Raw genomic sequence first — 19,217 nt, 5'->3', positions numbered from 1 at the left:
ACTAACCACAGTATTTATGACAATTGATTAAGATTGTTATTGTATTTGGTGGTAACCATTGATATTTGTATCAAAGAATTGTTTAGAGAGGAGGAATTGTATAGGTGTATAGAGGTATGTTCAGGTTTTTATTAGCTCGACTATTCATAGAATAGTAGAGCTATTGGACTCGCCCATGCGTCGGCGTCCGCGTCCCGATTTGGTTAAGTTTTTGTATGTAAGCTGGTATCTCAGCAACCACTTGTGGGAATGGATTGAAACTTCACACACTTATTTACTGTGATAAACTGACTTACATTGCACAGGTTCCATAACTCTATTTTGCTTTTTTACAAAATTATGCCCCCTTTTCGACTTAGAATTTTTTGGTTAAGGTTTTGTATGTAAGCTGGTATCTCAGTACTCACTAATTGGAATGGATTGAAACTTCACACACTTGTTTACTGTCATAATCTGACATGCACAAAGCAGGTCCCATAACTTTATTTTGCTTTTTTTCAAAAATTATGCCCCTTTTCAACATAGAATTTTTGGTTAAGTTTTTGTATGTAAGCTGGTACCTCAGTATCCACTAATGGGAAAGGATTGAAATTTCACACACTTGTTCACTGTCATGATATGACATGCAGTGCAAAGGGTTAATAACTCAACTTCACATTTTACAAAATTATGCCCCTTTTTCAACTTCGGAGTTTTTGGTTAAATTCCTATATGTAAGCTGGTATCTCAGTACCCACTAATGGGAATGGATTGAAACTTCACATACTTGTCCACTGTCATGAGCTGATAAGCACTATGCAGGTTCCATAACCCTATTTTGCTTTTTTACTAAATTATGTCCCGTTTTCGACTTTCGTATTCATTCAATCGACAAGGCTTTTGAATAGTCGAGCGTTGCTGTCCTCCGACAGCTCTTGTTATAGATACACGTTTGTTTCTGTCGCCCCATGTGGTTCTGGGACGATCTGTGTTTGAAAAGAATTGGAACCACTGCCTTACCCTTGCATGATCGTAAGAGGCGACTAATAGGGTCTTAACACTTGATTTTGCTGTAACTCTGTGATTCCAGCAGGTATGCTAATTTTGATTCCACACCTCATGTTTTTATTTCGATGTAAATGGGATGTGGAACCAAAATTAGTAGTCCTGTTTGGCGCCATATAACCTATACTGTGTTGATGCGCCGTAAAACCCAAATAAATAAATAAACATGTTTCTGTCATCCCAGTTGTCAGGATTCACCCTTTGCTGTGTTAATGTGGTGGACCCATTATGACAATTTTCTTTTGATTACAATTTTTCTCTCAGTCTGTATTTTGGCCTTCTCCGTGTGTTATTGAAAAGCATTTTTTGTTTTAATCGAACATAAATTGCGGATTGATAAATGTCCATAATCTTAAAAATCTAGCTGTATGAGATTAAGTCAGTTATTGAAAGCTGTGACATATAATGCAATGTAAACGATTATTTCGGGAAAAGTAGTTATTACTTACAATTTATGTGAAATTAAAATAAGTTTTTCACACATTTTTTCTGTATTGCTTACCATTGATTATTAAAGGGGATTGCCACTAGATTTTAGAAGGTAAGGGGGTACAAAAGTTATTTTCAGTTGCCAGTTCTAAAAATGGAGTGATGCAATGAGGGCTATGCAGTATTCATTTATAGTTACATGCATTAGTCTGCAAGCCTTGGCCAGAAACTGACTGTTCAGAATTCTTAAATTTACTCTTGATAAAATGGTGATTTTATGTACACTCTGCTTTAGGTATTCTGATATTTTTATATACATCTGGAGGCATGTCCCTTTATTAAAACAAAATCAAATTTGTTCAAAATTTTATATTGTTAATCCAGATGCAGTGTATAAATGTTTTGTCAAATGCTCAAGTTAAGTACACTTTGAATAATGATAAAATTGATGCTGTTTTGTTGTTTTTGTTGTATTTATATTGTTCTGTTTTAACTGTTTATAAAAGAAATAAAAAATATTTGCATTAAAATGAAGTTTGTTTGTATATTATTGCACATCCTAAGAACATGCACTTTATTTCCGTAGATGCAAACTATAATGTCATGTTGGGAGAACCTTCCCTCAGTTTGTTAAGTATTCAAATACAATTGAAATTTATTATCTTGAACCAGCTTATCATGAAATTCACACTGTTAGGAAGAAATCTTAAATCTTGCGAAAATTTCTTCCTAATGTATATTTTTATGCCCCCGAAGGGAGGCATATGAGTTTTCAACTGTCCGTTTGTTCGTTCGTTCGTCACAACGTTAACTTTTTGCATGAAGGCCAACGTTAAATTTAGCATGAAGGCACACAGACACTTGGGGTTCAGACCCCCACACACCCTATTCTCCTCCACCCCTGGTTAAGTTTAGCCAATATTTTTAGCATTTTACCATGTATTGAGCATAGGTGACGATCATAAAATGCATTTTGTAACATTTCAATGTGTTTAAAAAAAATGTATTTTTGACCATCAATGCTCTCAGTATTACAAGATTTGAAACATCGCACGAACACTAGGGAAACAATAGCCAATTAAACTTTTAAATGAACCCCTACCAATGAATCACTGGTATCAATCGACGGGTCTGTTACCATTCTGTCAAATAACACCGGTCCCGACAACTGTCATTTGTATTCCGACGGGAAATCAATAAATATAAAGATCAATCAATCGAAATTCTATGGAACACTTCCTCATGAATTGATCCCTGCTTTGAACTGCGCATATAGTTGCCGGGTACCAAAATTGATACCGTTTCGACTACATTATACTGGATTATCGCTTCAGCACGTGTTACACGAGGTTTGTTTATATAAAGAAGTGATGATCTGGTTTAACATAGTCGTAAGAGTATCAATTTTGATACCCGGTTTATGACATGCGCTACACAAAGCGAGGGTCCAGCGCAAGCAAGTGTTCCCATTGTTCGTGCGATGTTTCAAATCTTGTAATATTGAGAGCGTTGATGGTAAAAAATACATTTTTTTAAAACATGCTAAAATGTTCCAAAATGCATTTTATGACCGTCACATATGCTCAATATATGGTAAAATGCTGAAAAATATTTGCTAAGCTTAACCAGGGGCGGAGGAGAATGGGGTGTGTGGGGGTCCGAATCCCAAGTGTCTGTGTGAAGGCACTTTACTCGCGAACGACAGCACCCAGGACCTTCACACTTCACATGCTGATAGTACTTATTGAGTTCACAACCCCTACTGACATTTGGGTCACCACGTCAAAGGTCAAGGTCACAGGGGCCAATGTTAACTTTTTGCATGAAGGCACTTTACTCGCGAACCACTGCACCCAGGACCTTCAAACTTTATATGCTGATAATACTTTCTGAGTACACGACCCCTACTGACTTTGGGGTCACCAGGACAAAGGTCAAGGTCACAGGGACCAATGTAAACCTTTTGCATGAAGGCACTTTACCTATGAACCACTGCACCCAGGACGTTTAACCTTCACATGCTGATAGTACTTATTGAGTACACAACTCCTACTGACTTTGGGGTCACCAGGTCAAAGGTCAAGGTCACAGGGGCCAATGTTAACCTTTTGCATGAAGGCATGTTGCTCGGGAACCACTGCACCCAGGACCTTCAAATTTCACATGCTGATAGTACTTATTGAGTACACGACCCCTACTGACTCGGGTCACCAGGTCAAAGGTCAAGGTCACAGGGGCCAATGTTAACTTTTTGCATGAAGGCACTTTACTCGCGAAACACTGCATGCAGGACCTTTTTCACATGCTGATAGTACTTATTGAGTACACGACCCCTATTGACTTTGGGGTCACCAGGTCAAAGGTCAAGGTCGCCAGGTCAAAGGTCAAGGTGCTGCGGGGGCATTTGTCACCATTAGTGACAGCTCTTGTTCAACTCATTAAATAAAATCAAAATCTATTTTTGTCATGTCCAAGAGAAGTTTAAAATTGGAAGTAATTTTTTCCTACAGCCATGAACACCATTAACAAAATTTTGCATTTCTTAGTACTCTAAACATGAATATTAAATATTAATATATATTTACATGATAACATAATATTATATTACATACAGACGAGGCTATGGCAACAAGCAAAAACACCTGCACCAAGTGTTTTATTTTTTTGTCAAATTTCGGTTATTAAGTAGAATGCTTGGTACTTTGGAATTCGAGACGCCATGCCACCGTCATCCAGTGGTTAGGGCCAAGTTCAAGGTTACAGATTGGATTCAAGAGCAGAATAGTTTTATTCTATGTTCACTACATTATCTTCTAAACTGGAAGGACTTTCATAAACTAGCAACAGTTGTTTACACGATCAGTAATAAAATCGGCGGGAAGACTGACTTACTATTTAGATAATTAGGCAGTTATGGGAGACATGCGCTTTTCTCAAAAGAATCTCTGGTTTTCAATTGATCTTCATGAAATTGGGTCAGAATGATAGCCTTAATGAAATTAAGGTCAAGTTTGAATATGGGTCATCTAGGGTCAAAAACAAGGTCGCTAGGACAAATCAATGAAAAACGCTTTGTATGTGATAGAGGCTGTGTTTTTCAATTGAGGTTTGGTCAGAATGATTGCCTTGATCAAATATAGGTCAGCTTCGAATGTAGGTCATCTTGGCTCAAAAACTAGGTCATTAGGGCAAATTGAAGAAAATACTTGTTTACACTTAAGAGACCATATTTTGGTCCAAATCTTAATGAAAATTATTGGTCAGAATATTTGTTTCCATGAAATCACTAGGTCAAACATGTTTACACTGTTATGGTGTGTTTCTCAGATGAGCGACCTAGGGTCATCTTGGCCCTCTGGTTTAAGATACAGCCTTGAAATTTGATGACATGTACAGTTTTGCACACCGATCTTAAAACTGACTTCAGTGACCCAAGAATGTGACCTACTGAGCTACTTTCTTCAGGTGAGTGATACAGGGCCTTCAGGGCCCTCTTGTTAATGAATTATGCCCACTTTTTACTTAGAATTAAAGGTTAAATTTTTGGTGCACTTTCACTCTATCTCTGTTATTACTAAATGGACTTGATTCAGACTTAAAACAATTGTTTGACATCATCACTCAAATTATATGATACAAGGGTCATAAATCTGGCACCAATATTTCCTGAATTATGCCCCCGTTTTACATAAAATTTCAAGTTAAAGTTTTGATTCACTTTCACTCTATATGTTATTACCAAACAGACTTGATTCAAACTTAAAATAGCTGTAACACATCATCACCCAAATCATATGAGACTCTGGCACCAATGTAGCATGAATTTTGCCCGCTTTTTAGCTCACCTGATGACGAAGTGCTGAAGGGTGAGTTACTGTGGTCAGTGATTGTCTGGCGGCGTCCGTCAACATTTTCTTTTAAACAACATCTCCTTAGCCACCAGGACAATTTTGAAGAAACTTTACATGGATGTTCCTTGGATTGTCTTTAAAAATTGTTCAAAGAATTGAATTCTGTACAGAACTCTGGTTGCCATGGCAACCGAAAGGAAAAACTTTAAAAATATTCTTGTCAAAAACTACAGGACCTAGGACTTTGATATTTGGTATGTAGCATCATCTAATGGTCCTTTGCCAAGATTTTTCATATTATCCCTCAAGGGTCAAAATATGGCCCCGCCCTGGGGGTCACATGGTTTATATAGGCTTCTATAGGATAAACTGAAAATCTACTTGTCCAAAACCACAGGGCCTAGGGCTTTGATATTTGGTATGTAGCACAATCTAGTGGTCCTCTACCAAGAAAATTCAAATTATCCCCCTAGGGTCAAACATAGCCCTGCCCCAGGGGTCACATGGTTTATATAGACTTATATACTTTCTTGTATTTGAAGCTACGGCAAAAAGATTTAGACCACGTGTATAATTTTTGATACACATTTCAATACTCATCTTGAATAGTCTTAATTTTGACCTACTGACCTACTTCCTTGTTTTTGAAGTTACAGCAAAGTAATTTGGACCACATGTATAAGTTCTGAAACAAATTTCTATACTCATCTTGAATAGTCTTAATTGTGACCTATTGACCTATTTTCTTGTTAGCTCACCTGTCACAAAGTGACAAGGTGAGCTTTTGTGATCGCGCGGTGTCCGTCGTCCGTCGTCCGTCCGTGCGTGCGTGGCGTGCGTCCGTAAACTTTTGCTTGTGACCACTCTAGAGGTCACATTTTTCATGGGATCTTTATGAAAGTTGGTCAGAATGTTCATCTTGATAATATCTTGGTCAAGTTCGAAACTGGGTCATGTGACATCAAAAACTAGGTCAGTAGGTCTAAAAATAGAAAAACCTTGTGACCTCTCTAGAGGCCATATATTTCACAAGATCTTCATGAAACTTGGTCAGAATGTTCACCTTGATGATATCTAGGTCAAGTTCGAAACTGGGTCACGTGCCATAAAAAACTAGGTCAGTAGGTCTTGAAATAGAAAAACCTTGTGTCCTCTCTAGAGGCCATATATTTCACAAGATCTTCATGAAAATTGGTCAGAACGTTCATCTTGATAATATCTTGGTTAAGTTCGAAACTGGGTCACGTGCTGTCAAAAACTAGGTCAGTAGGTCAAATAATAGAAAAACCTTGTGACCTCTCTAGAGGCCATATTTTTCATGGGATCTGTAAGAAAGTTGGTCTGAATGTTCATCTTGATGATATCTAGGTCAAGTTTGAAACTGGGTTATGTGCGGTCAAAAACTAGGTCAGTAGGTCTAAAAATAGAAAAACCTTGTGACCTCTCTAGAGGCCATATATTTCATGAGATCTTCATGAAAATTGGTCAGAATGTTCACCTTGATGATATCTAGGTCAAGTTCGAAAGTGGGTCACGTGCGGTGAAAAACTAGGTCAGTAGGTCAAATAATAGAAAAACCTTGTGACCTCTCTAGAGGCCATAATTTTCATGGGATCTGTATGAAAATTGGTCAGAATGTTCACCTTGATAATATCTAGGTCAAGTTTGAAAGTGGGTCACGTGCCGTCAAAAACTAGGTCAGTAGGTCAAATAATAGAAAAACATTGTGACCTCTCTAAAGGCCATATTTTTCATTGGATCTGTATGAAAATTGGTCTGAATATTCATCTTGATGATATCTAGGTCAAGTTCGAAACAGGGTCATGGGCGGTCAAACACTGGGTCATTAGGTATAAAAATAGAAAAACCTTGTGACCTCTCTAGAGACCATACTTGTGAATTGATCTCCATAAAAATTGGTCAGAATGTTCACCTTGATGATATCTAGGTCAAGTTTGAAACTGGGTCACGTGTCGTAAAAAACTAGGTCGGTAGGTCTAAAAATAGAAAAACCTTGTGACCTCTCTAGAGGCCATATATTTCACAAGATCTTCATGAAACTTGGTCAGAATGTTCACCTTGATGATATCTAGATCGAGTTCGAAACTGGGTCACGTGCCATAAAAAACTAGGTCAGTAGGTCTTGAAATAGAAAAACCTTGTGTCCTCTCTAGAAGCCATATATTTCACAAGATCTTCATGAAAATTGGTCAGAACGTTCATCTTGATAATATCTTGGTCAAGTTCGAAACTGGGTCACGTGCTGTCAAAAACTAGGTCAGTAGGTCAAATAATAGAAAAACCTTGTGACCTCTCTAGAGGCCATATTTTTCATGGGATCTGTAAGAAAGTTGGTCTGAATGTTCATCTTGATGATATCTAGGTCAAGTTTGAAACTGGGTTATGTGCGGTTAAAAACTAGGTCATTAGGTATAAAAATAGAAAAACCTTGTGACCTCTCTAGAGGCCATATATTTCATGAGATCTTCATGAAAATTGGTCAGAATGTTCACCTTGATGATATCTAGGTCAAGTTCGAAAGTGGGTCACGTGCGATGAAAAACTAGGTCAGAAGGTCAAATAATAGAAAAACCTTGTGACCTCTCTAGAGGCCATAATTTTCATGGGATCTGTATGAAAATTGGTCTGAATGTTCACCTTATAATATCTAGGTCAAGTTTGAAAGTGGGTCACGTGCCGTCAAAAACTAGGTCAGTAGGTCAAATAATAGAAAAACCTTGTGACCTCTCTAAAGGCCATATTTTTCATTGGATCTGTATGAAAATTGGTCTGAATGTTCATCTTGATGATATCTAGGTCAAGTTCGAAACAGGGTCATGTGCGGTCAAAAACTAGGTCATTAGGTATAAAAATAGAAAAACCTTGTGACCTCTCTAGAGACCATACTTGTGAATTGATCTCCATAAAAATTGGTCAGAATGTTCACCTTGATGATATCTAGGTCAAGTTTGAAACTGGGTCACGTGCCGTAAAAAACTAGGTCAGTAGGTCAAATAATTATAAAACCTTGTGACCTCTCTAGAGGCCATACTTTTCATGGGATCTGTATGAAAGTTGGTCTGAATGTTCATCTTGATGATATCTAGGCCAAGTTTGAAACTGGGTCAACTGCAGTCAAAAACTAGGTCAGTAGGTCTAAAATTATTAAAATCTTTTGACCTCTCTAGAGACCATATTTTTCAATGGATCTTCATGAAAATTGGTCAGAATTTTTATCTTGATAATATCTAGGTCAAGTTCAAAACTGGGTCATATGAGCTCAAAAACTAGGTCACTATGTCAAATAATAGAAAAAACGTCGTCATACTCAAAACTGGGTCATGTGGGAAGAGGTGAACGATTCAGGACCATCATGGTCCTCTTGTTTTTAAAGTTACAGCATAGAAATTTGGACCATGTGTATAGTGTTGATACATATTTCAAAACTCATCTTTAATATTCTTAACTCTCACCTACTGACCTACTTTCTCGTTTTTGAAGCTATCAATGAAGCTTTCAGTTCTCTTGAAATATCTTTACTGTGACCTACGCGCCTACATTTTAGTTTTCGAAGTTTTAGCAAAGAAATTTGTTAAAGCAAGCAACTAAACTCAGGTGAGCGATATAGGGCCATCATATCCCTCTTGTTAATTAGAATATAAGGTTATTGTTTGTGCACTTTCACATTATCTGTGTTATTACTTAATAAATTTGATTCAAACTTAAAATAGTTCTTCCACATTGTCGTCCTCATCATATGACACAAGGTCCATAATTCTGGCACAAATATTTAGTAACTTATGTCCCTTATTAACTAATGTTGATGCTTTTTCACTATATCTCTGTTGCTACTAAATGGAGTTTATTCAAACCTAAAAAGGTGGTTCCACATGGTCACGAACATCATATGACAATGTTCATGATACTGGCACCAAAATGCTACGAGTTATACCCCCTTTTTACTAGAATTTCAGGTTCAAGTTGTGATGCACTTCTGTTCTGTCTCACTTATTTGATTAAAACTTCAGGTAGTTGCTCCACATTATTAGCCACATGATATTACACAATGTTCTGGTGCATTAATTTTGCAGAAATTTCCATGAATTATGTCCCTTTTATACTTATTCAATTTGATACACTTCTCAATTCCTGTTATTACTAAATGCATTTGACACAAACTTAAGCTATTGTCCAATATCTTCATCTACATTGGAGTAAATAAACACTTCAGTGACAGCTCCAGCTTCCTCACATGTGCCCAGTTTCACTATCCAGCATCGAATTAGTCGAGCGCGCTGTCTTCTGTGACAGCTCCTGTTATGCCTCTTCCCCCCCCCCCCCCCCACCCCCCACCTCATTTACAGAAGAGAGTACATCAATTTGGGGTGGGGGCGGGACCTCCATGGCCAAGTAGTGGTGGTTAAGGCTACCGACTTTGAATCTCTTGTCTCTCACCAATAAGGTTATAGATATCACTTGGTGTTTAGAATTCCTCATGTAAGGAAGCCATCAAGCTGGCTTACTGAAGTCGTAGTTCTACCCAAGTTCTTCCAATATGCCTGGAGGGGCACCCAGCGTCTTAATCCACCATAAAGAGTCGGATAAGTCACCATAGCACTGAAAGTTGCCTAAATCCAACAAAGCAAAAATGGTGATATTGGACTGATGGTCGATAAGTTGTTTCCAATCATAAACGAAGAACACTTTGTCTCACAGTGGTCAACATCATAGGATTATTCCATTTTTAGCTCGACTATTCAAAGAAAAGGTAGAGCTATTGGACTCACCCATGCGCCTGCATCCCTATTTGGTTGTTTGTTTTTTGTATGTAAGCTAGTATCTCAGTAACCACTTTTGGGAATTGATTGAAGCTTTACACACTTATTCACTGTGATAAACTGATTTACAATGCACAGGTCCCATTACTCTTTTTTGCTTATTAACAAAAATATGCTCCTTTTTCGACTTATATCCATTCAACTGACAAGGCTGTTATAATCAAGCGTTGCTCTGTCCTACAACAGCTCTTGTTTTACTCAAAATAGGTGACTTTGACTACAAATACTTAAAACTGTAGGAGTCATCTGTAGGCCACTGTAGACAAGAATCCTATGAAATTAATAGAAGCCACTTTTAAGTCATAATAACCTTTGACATACTGACCCCCAAAAGAAATACTGACCTCAGGCAATCATTCTACCGTATTAAGTTTGACAGTTTTAGAACCAAACATTCTCCAGTTATTAATCGGAAACTATTTTCCTCCAGTGAGTGTGATTCCGATAATTTGCCTTCTGGTGTGAAGAGTTACTGACCAAAATCTTTTTTCTACCTTGAGATTACTGTGACCATGACATCGACTACTGAGTTAAAAGCATATTAGAAAGATTAACATTCTTAAGCCAAAACATTTCCACGGTCTGTGACTTTCACCTATGGTCTGTATCTACCGGAAGTAGACGATACAATTATGAAGTTTGATGATCCTAGGCTGCAAAGTTCCCCAGCTGTTTATCAGAAATCATTTTAGCTCCACTATTCAAACAGCTATTCAAACTGGCGGTACCAGCATGGCTCCTTGGTTAAACTTTTGTTTGTCTGTAACTTTTGTACGTAACGGATTGAAACTTTAACTTAACACAAGGCTTATCATTCATCAAACTTACTGCTATAACCGAGGTCAGATAACTCTTTGTTAAATTTAGTGTAAAATTGCCCTTTTTCGACAAAAAAAGTCAGTAAAAGTATCGAGCTGTGTAAATATAGTTATCAGATTAAAACCTTTCATCAATAATGCATTTCCCCAGTTATTCAAAACCTTACCTTGAATAATAATCAACAGTATGTTAGATAACTCTTGTGTTGAACATATTATCATAAATTTAGGGATGCATCTCATTTCTCTCAGCCCTAAATATTTATGCGTATATAGGAGAAACATTGTACAATATGTGAACTCAGTGTATACGATGGAAGACTGCATATGTAATACTATCTTTTGTCGAGATCCAGCTGCGTTTTTAAGTAATGTGAAAACTTTTAGTGCTGTCATAATGAGTTTTATCCGATAGCATGTACAAATGGACCGTACGATAACATTTACTTTTGCCTAACGTTGGGAGCATGGACGAGGCAGTAATTTTTCTTGACATGGTCCTCACAGAATAAGTTGTAGGGAATAACATGTTTCGTGACATTTTTTCTGGTCTAGTGCCATTAGCTCGCTGAAGACAGATGAATGCTTGTAAAATGTCCCTTGGTGCACCTCGGGAGTCCTTTTCTAGAAAACCTTTTCGACCAGACTATCTGAATAAATCAAGTAATTATAGTAAAATGATAGAGCTCGGCAAAGCAGTGCAATATAAGCTCGAAGGTTTAGATCATTAAATTTAAAGAATGTTTTTGCGGGGTGAGTGTGTTGGAGGTGGGGTCTGGGGTTTTGCGGCAGCCATGACGGGATACTAAAGAATTAGAAAGAAAAAATTTGTTAGGGGTTTGGCTGGGATCGGAGGGAGTAATGTGGATCGTTGTAGTCTGCAAATCGTCTCTTCACCACCAACCTATGTTCCAAATTTAAAGTCAATACCTTGAATAGTTTTGAAGTTGTGCTCCGTATACAAATGCAAAGCATATATTTGACTTTTGAGCTCAATTTGTGACACTGATTGAAGTCAATATACTGAATGGTTAAGAAGTTGTTTTCCTGACCCGAAATATATCAGACAGATTTGTCCTTTGTGCTTAGTTTGTAACCTTGACCTTTGACCTACTTAAATGATTTATGCACTCTGCATATCATTTATCGATATCTTCCGACCTACAAAATTTGAAGTTTGAAATTAATACCTTGAAAGTAAGTTATGCGACGCATTTGACCGCTGTGTTCCATTTGCTCCACTGATTTGTGACCTTAATCTTTAACCTGGTTCATGTGCTCTGCACATCGCCTCATCTCAACCTACCAACAGGCCATTGCCAAGTTTAATTTCGATGCCTTGAATGATTATTAAGTTATGCTCCGGACACGAGATATCACGGTCAGACATTATACAGATAGATGAACAAACGGACAGACACGTACACCATCCCATAATACGCCCGTTTGTAAACAAAACTGGCATATAACAAAAACAAAACAAAAACGTTTAACAAACATGTGCAACCAAAATAAACCTTTTTACAATGCGGTTGGTCGCTACCTAGTTTTAGCGGATGTTTCGATTTTCATGGGCATGCGCTCTTTACGTGTGGCAAACAGACCACTGAACAATAAGTAAACCCTCATAAAATCATCATTATATTACGATTTGTTTTGCCACAATAAAGATGATTTTAATCAAATAATTTATTTTATAGAATGCTTTGATTAAAGATAGATAATATTATGTTATTAATCATATCTTACCTGATAAGCCGGTTTTATTCTTATTTTCGTCAGAAAATAACAAGCATTATCCCTAGTCAATTTCCACACATCATATATACTTGTTCCTTTTATTTAAAAGTGTCATTTTCTTTCATTTGATCTAGTTTTTTCTACAACTTCAAATAGTTGTTGTATATATTTTTATCAGATTTGAACGACATCTATCATGAATTCTTTGGGGATGCAGCTCCTTGTCTTAAGTAATATACCGGAATTAATTACGTAACTATTATGCAAATGACACGATAAAACATAAATCATCTTGGTCTTGATTAACACCCTAACGTTACTTCGAGAGGAGTGTCACCTAATTAGAGCGGATCATAAATTAAAAGATACTGAAGCATAAATGTTGGCCTTGGTGTAACGTACTTTAATGCCCTTTGGTCATTAATGCCATAATAGGAACGCTTTTGGATTAATATATCACGCGGCGGGACTGTTTTGTAAATCAAACTTTAAGAATATACTTTGGAACTTTATAGACATTTAAATTTCTTTAATGTACGTTAATTTTTACTTTTTTTGGTCTAAGGTATGGAGCCACCTTAAGGCCTAAAAAAATTCTTTGTTTCCGGTAACATGCTCAAAAAAATTAGGGTAGGTAGGTCGGAAAAACTTTTCAAGTTTTTGGGGGTTTTTTTTATTAAGGGAGACTTTTCGGAAATCATTTTTGTGTCAAAAAATGAATACAAATAGGGGGGTTATGCTTCTAGAGCATCGGTAAGTTGATTTATAAAATCACTGTCCATGTCTAAAGCATAAAAAGTGCAGTTTTGCAACTTTTTGTCAAAAAGTTGAAAAAAAAAATGTTCTCCAAGGCCATAAAAACATTTAGGGTCGGGCCAAAAATTTAGGGTAGGTCGGGATACCGGAAACAAACAATTTTTTACGCCTAAATAAGGTATATGTTAGATTTATAGAACATTGCTTTAAAGCGTTAGATACGCAAAGTATTACCATTTACCATAAGTTTTTTCTGACAAATTGATTTCAAGGACGATACGTGTGATAGCAAGAATTGTGTCATAGAACCGTGATGAAAAGTCTCCAAAAATGTTATAAAATGTTGTTCGACACCCCTTGGCCATTGACAGAATTATCCCAGAACTTTCAGAATGGTAGACATTGGCAAACGTTCTGGCATGCAGTCGTTAAACCCATCATGAAAAGTTTCCTTCTTGCAAATTGCTTGCCACAGACTGGGCTAAAATGTCCGGCATTTTCTGTTATTACGGCAACAGTAGAAACTATGGACTACGGAAAGTTTATTTTTTTAAGACTCCATCATTGTTCAATAAAGTTTTGAGATCCTATGGAAACTAGTAATCGTAACTTTTGAAAGGCTTCTATCAAAATAAAAAAAGTAATATATCTTCAGGGAACAAAACATTAGAAGAAAGGTAGAGGCTTATTTGAAGGAATGCTTTAAATCTTTACATTTAATTAAGTGCGGACGATTAAAATCATTGTGCAGTTCAACGCGATACGAATGCTGGGCGGGCATATTGATATAGAATAATGTTTTAAAATGTGTAGCAAAGAATAAGTTTTGTTCAATTATAGGTTAAATAAATATTGAAGATGACATGTAGACATTACTTAGAGATAGTTTAAAGCACACATAAAATGCGACAGCACTACTGGAATAAAATGCTATTCGTATACTTTAATGGTATAACTTACGCGAAACAAATATATTCAAGTAGAAAATGATTTGTTGAAATAAAGTGGGTGGGGTAAGATATATTTTGATTTTTTAAAATTATTTAATTATTTATACACTTCAATGCTGTTATTACATTGACAAAAATATTCCAGGATGGAAAATCTAAGAATGATGATAATATTAAATATTGCTGTCTAACTTTGGTAAATTTTAAGATATACAAAGTTATATTTATATTTTGGCCGCCGTTTTGATGACGTCATAGATCGGTGCAGTCGCGGAAATCGGATAAGTAACATGGTGATATGTCTTTTTGTGACTTTCAGACATTGTCTAACAGTTTGGTATATGTCACCCAATCACGCTGGATTCACCTTCTGCATACACTATTGAGGTCATATTTTTTTCTAGCTGAAGGAATTCCCCAGGGCATTATTCCAAGAACGTGCAGGGTAGAATCATCTGCCTTCAGTAATCAACCTGAATGGCTTCCTCACTTGATAGTATTCTACATCCCTTGTCGGGTTTCGAACACAAAGCAATGAGGAGCAAGTTGGTCTAAGTCAGCGATCTTAAATATACGGCCAGTTTATATGCGGTTATATCGATTGTTTTTTCTTCTTCTCGTGTTCACTTCCAATTTATTATCACAGTGCCATGTTTTAAACTACTAAATGTAAAAAGAAATGTAATTACCATTTTAACATGCTTTGAAATCAGATCTTGTTTCGTTCTAAATTTGGTAATCGGTTTGTCACAATAATATAGTAGTTTGTAAAATGTTACATGATCTGTCTTATTTTTAGGACGTTTATTGATTATCTGTCAAAGGAATGTTAATTTCAAATTACTAAATAACTTGCCTATTTGACACGTTGTTTGATTTCTTGCAGGCACTGGATATAAATTTTGTAATATCGGATGTTTTCAAGTGGAAAGCATTACGTTACGGTAACATACTTGTTCATTCATGCATTTAAAAAACGATTGTATTAACAAATTTTGATAATGTGGCAGTTGACCTCAATACAATCAACAGTTTATTTTCCAATACAGGTAACTAATAATTACTTTGCAATATAGCCCCAAGATAATTTCATGAGCATGATGGATTATCTTTGAAAACCCCTGGACTTATTGGACTCAACTGCCACATTATCAAAGTTTATTAGTAGTTATACTCTTGTATATACCTAAATTACACCGTGTGTATCCAGTAACACCACAGTGCGATGGCTCGAGTTATACATTTCATTAGTTTAAGACCTGAATGGTATTTTTGTGCGGTTCCTCGATGTATAAACTAGCTGTCATGAAGTTTACACCTAATTTGCATAAACACCGATTTGTTGATCAAAGGGTTTGGTTAACAGCAGATACCAATCTGACTAAAGTACATCTCCTATTACGCTACGCATAGGATCTGAGAACGACCTATTCATAGCCTCGTTCTGACGACCCTTTCGCTAGCCAATCAGAGCTTAACTTACAACATTTTGTAAGCCTACCTGTAGCCTTTACTTTTGATATTTACACTTCTTATCTTGAAATGTGTCAGATAGCCGGGTAGCTCAGTCGGTAGGACTAGGACACTTGCAATGTAAGCGATGGGTCATGGGTTCGAGCCCTGTAATGACTGCACATTTTTCTTACTCTTTGACATTCGAACAAGTCGTCTGATTGGTTAAAATAAAAATAGCAATACTGGAAATCCAAAATATACAGAAGACGTATGTGAATGGGTCGTTCTCAAATCTTCGTTTAGAAGATCAAGTACTTAAGTCAGATTGCAGTAGATACGTTAAACTTAGTTAAATAAAAATAATACTGTATGATTATTCCTCTTTAGCACAAGGAAATTCTGTAGGATTGCGATGCTTTTAACGGTTATTTTGAACTTATTTTGAATGAAGTCTTACTTTTGCGTAATGTCACGGATAGCGAGTTTTTTTTTCTGATTGCAGGTTGATGTAAAAGCTTTATATACAGTAACGCTGAGGTATTTGTGTTCATGATGCATCATTCTGCTGTAAGTTCCTAACAAATAATTGTGGACTTCATTGTGTATATTTCAAGAATACCTTTAAAAATTTCAAAGACCTGTCATTCAGTACCAATAGGAAGTAGTTTTACAAGTTTATGCAAGAATATTGATATATTTCACGGCATTTTATCAAACGTTAAGTTGTTATCTTTTTTTTTTCATTGTATTACTCAAGTAAATCCTGTTTCCATTGTGTCTTTATTGGTTTTGTGACAAAAACCGTGTTAATTGATATTTTCACATTGAACTTTCTTGTTTTCTTTAAGAATGTAGCGCTTTTGTCACTTGCGCCAGTGCTACGTAGTGCCTGTTTTAGAACTTTAGAAGACATAATGCTTATTATTATGCGTATTATCAAGTATGCCCCTATTGCGCTTGTGTTTCTCTTGGACGTCCCGATCGACGTATCTACATGTATATTCATAAGCCTGATTCTGGTGGAAGACAAACCATACAATGGCACATTCAAAACATCAACTTGGTATGATATGTTCAGAATGACAGTTCATTTTTTTCTTATAATATTTTTCTTTCCCTTATTCTTCAGTCTCAGCATCTCGTTTATGTATTCTGTTTGCATCTATCTAGTGTTAAGCTTTCTGGAGCATATTCCAAAAGGATGCATTTTTCTTAGGCATGAAGATGGAGAGCATAGGAAAACAAAGTTACCTTATCACGACATATCCGCTTTTGCAGGTTATCTGACAGCAAAGTACATTTTTGGATTCCTTACAGATGGCATTATTCTATTCACTTTAGCCAACGTCATTATCCACATCTCTTTTATATCAACTGTATGTAATACTTTGATGGGTACAATAGTAAATTTTTACCTGTTTGTAAAGACAGACATTGTTATACGAACTGCTTTTGTAAGTAAGTTTGGTAAATTTAAAATCAGCTGTTACATGTTTGTGATGCTACTGAAACTTCTTTGTTTCACTGCTGTATTCCCACTTTTATTTTATTTATTCAGTCAAGAACTTTTACTTTTGTATGGTCCAACACGTGGTGTGCAAACGATTGATCTTTTGAATACTGACACATTTTCTAATGTATCAAATACTACCGACAGAAAAACGTACTCATACCCATTACCTGACAAAGCTGAGATACATATTCAGACTGAATCTTTTACAGAAAACACAAAATCTGTGTTCTTAGGGCATTTTCAAGATTGTAAATTCAAGAAAGCGATATTAAACGAAAATGTTCTTCTATCAGTAAAAACAGATCGAGGTAATAGTGATATAAAATCGTTTTATTTCTGGAGAGTAGATGGAAAACCTATTACAGAAATGGAGTATAGATACAAATACGATTCTTTCATAAATGAAAGTGGTAAAAAAGACAGTATATGTTATTTATCAGATATATAAATACGCATGACTTTGGTACATATTCTCTTACGAAGCAAACATGTTTCAGTATAAGCTACTGTAGTAATTCTGTCATACCTGTTAACCACGAAAATATCGTGAACTATACCACTTGTGTAACTAAAACAATAGCGTGCAGATTCCTTTTACAGTCCAGCGAAAATTTAAAAATTAATGGCACCGTTGGAGAAATGGTAAAAGTCAGTAATATTAGACGTATTCTGGACGCAAATCAAAATCTGATAGTTCCTATGGTCTCTGTGACATTGACAGATATCTTAATTCAATGCCAGTGTAACCCACTTATTGGACTATTTGCTGAAAAGGGCTACACCAAAGAAATCAGACCAATTACCGATTCGTGGTCGCAGATTATACTAAACATATCCTTTTGCATTTGTCCTTACATATATACGTTTGATTCAGCATCGGTTTATGTTTATATAGCGAATTATAACGTAATTCTTGCAAATATAGATATATCAGTTGAACCACTTCCAACAGATCTATTTAAGGAAGAATATGCTAATGAATTCATGCAGTGTGAAAAATTAGGCTACACCTTGGAAACATTTTATGTTTGTCTTACACGATCTTCTAATCCATTGACCATTTTTCAAGATGTTACCTTACAACAGTTTGTTCGTGAGACATTTGCAGAACTTTTGTTAATTTTAGTTTCAACTGCAGTGGTTATGTATTCACATGCGTATGTAAATAAAAGTTTAGACAGACTATTATTTAATATTTTTCATCATGAAAGAGATAATAATAAGAGACGGCTTTCATTTCCACAAACTGAATATGAATTTGACGTATATCTATCATATAACGACGAATCAACTGATGATAAACACTTTGTCGAGGAAACTATCAAGCCAATCCTTAAAGAATCATCACAATATCGTATATGTGACTGCGAAAATATCATTCCGGGTCAAAACAGGCGTAGGGGATTTGAAGTAAATATAATGAAAAGTGAAACTTTGATAATTTTATTGTCTACTGAATATTTGAATAACGATATATGTATGCAGTTAGAATATGAATACACACTATTATCACTGCTAGGTGCAGCTAAACTGTCAAGAGATAACATTTTAATAACCAAAGGCCTGAAGGGCCTGAGAGTCGGCTAATGATTGATGTACTGGTAGTATAGTCTACCAGTTTCAGTTTGTGTTTACTTTTTTTCCCAACAAGACAGAGATTTTGTTTCAATAGATGAAATGGACTTTCAATCGATGCCTAGTAAAACTTTGATTGACATTACACAAGTATTTAAACCCAATATATTTCTCTAAAATTGAAGAGTGGTTCGCAAAAATAAAAATGTTGAATGTACAAACTACAATTTGACAGCTGACACTAAGAT

At 36.0% G+C, this 19,217-nt stretch overlaps 1 protein-coding gene across 1 annotated transcript; it reads left to right on the top strand.

The window, feature by feature from the left end:
- The first annotated feature begins 15,199 nt into the window (after window positions 1–15,199).
- On the top strand, window positions 15,200–18,948 carry LOC123523400 (uncharacterized). Its single transcript, XM_045301083.2, has 3 exons — window positions 15,200–15,370; window positions 16,384–16,448; window positions 16,730–18,948. The coding sequence occupies exons 2-3, from the start codon at window positions 16,431–16,433 to the stop codon at window positions 17,840–17,842; spliced, it is 1,131 nt and encodes a 376-aa protein (XP_045157018.2). The 5' UTR covers window positions 15,200–15,370; window positions 16,384–16,430; the 3' UTR covers window positions 17,843–18,948.
- Window positions 18,949–19,217: the final 269 nt, after the last annotated feature.

This window comes from Mercenaria mercenaria, chromosome 3 (genome assembly GCF_021730395.1).
Source record: "Mercenaria mercenaria strain notata chromosome 3, MADL_Memer_1, whole genome shotgun sequence".
NCBI lineage: Eukaryota > Metazoa > Mollusca > Bivalvia > Venerida > Veneridae > Mercenaria > Mercenaria mercenaria.
Note: the sequence above shows the minus strand (reverse complement) of the source record. Positions and strands in the feature narration are given on the sequence as shown.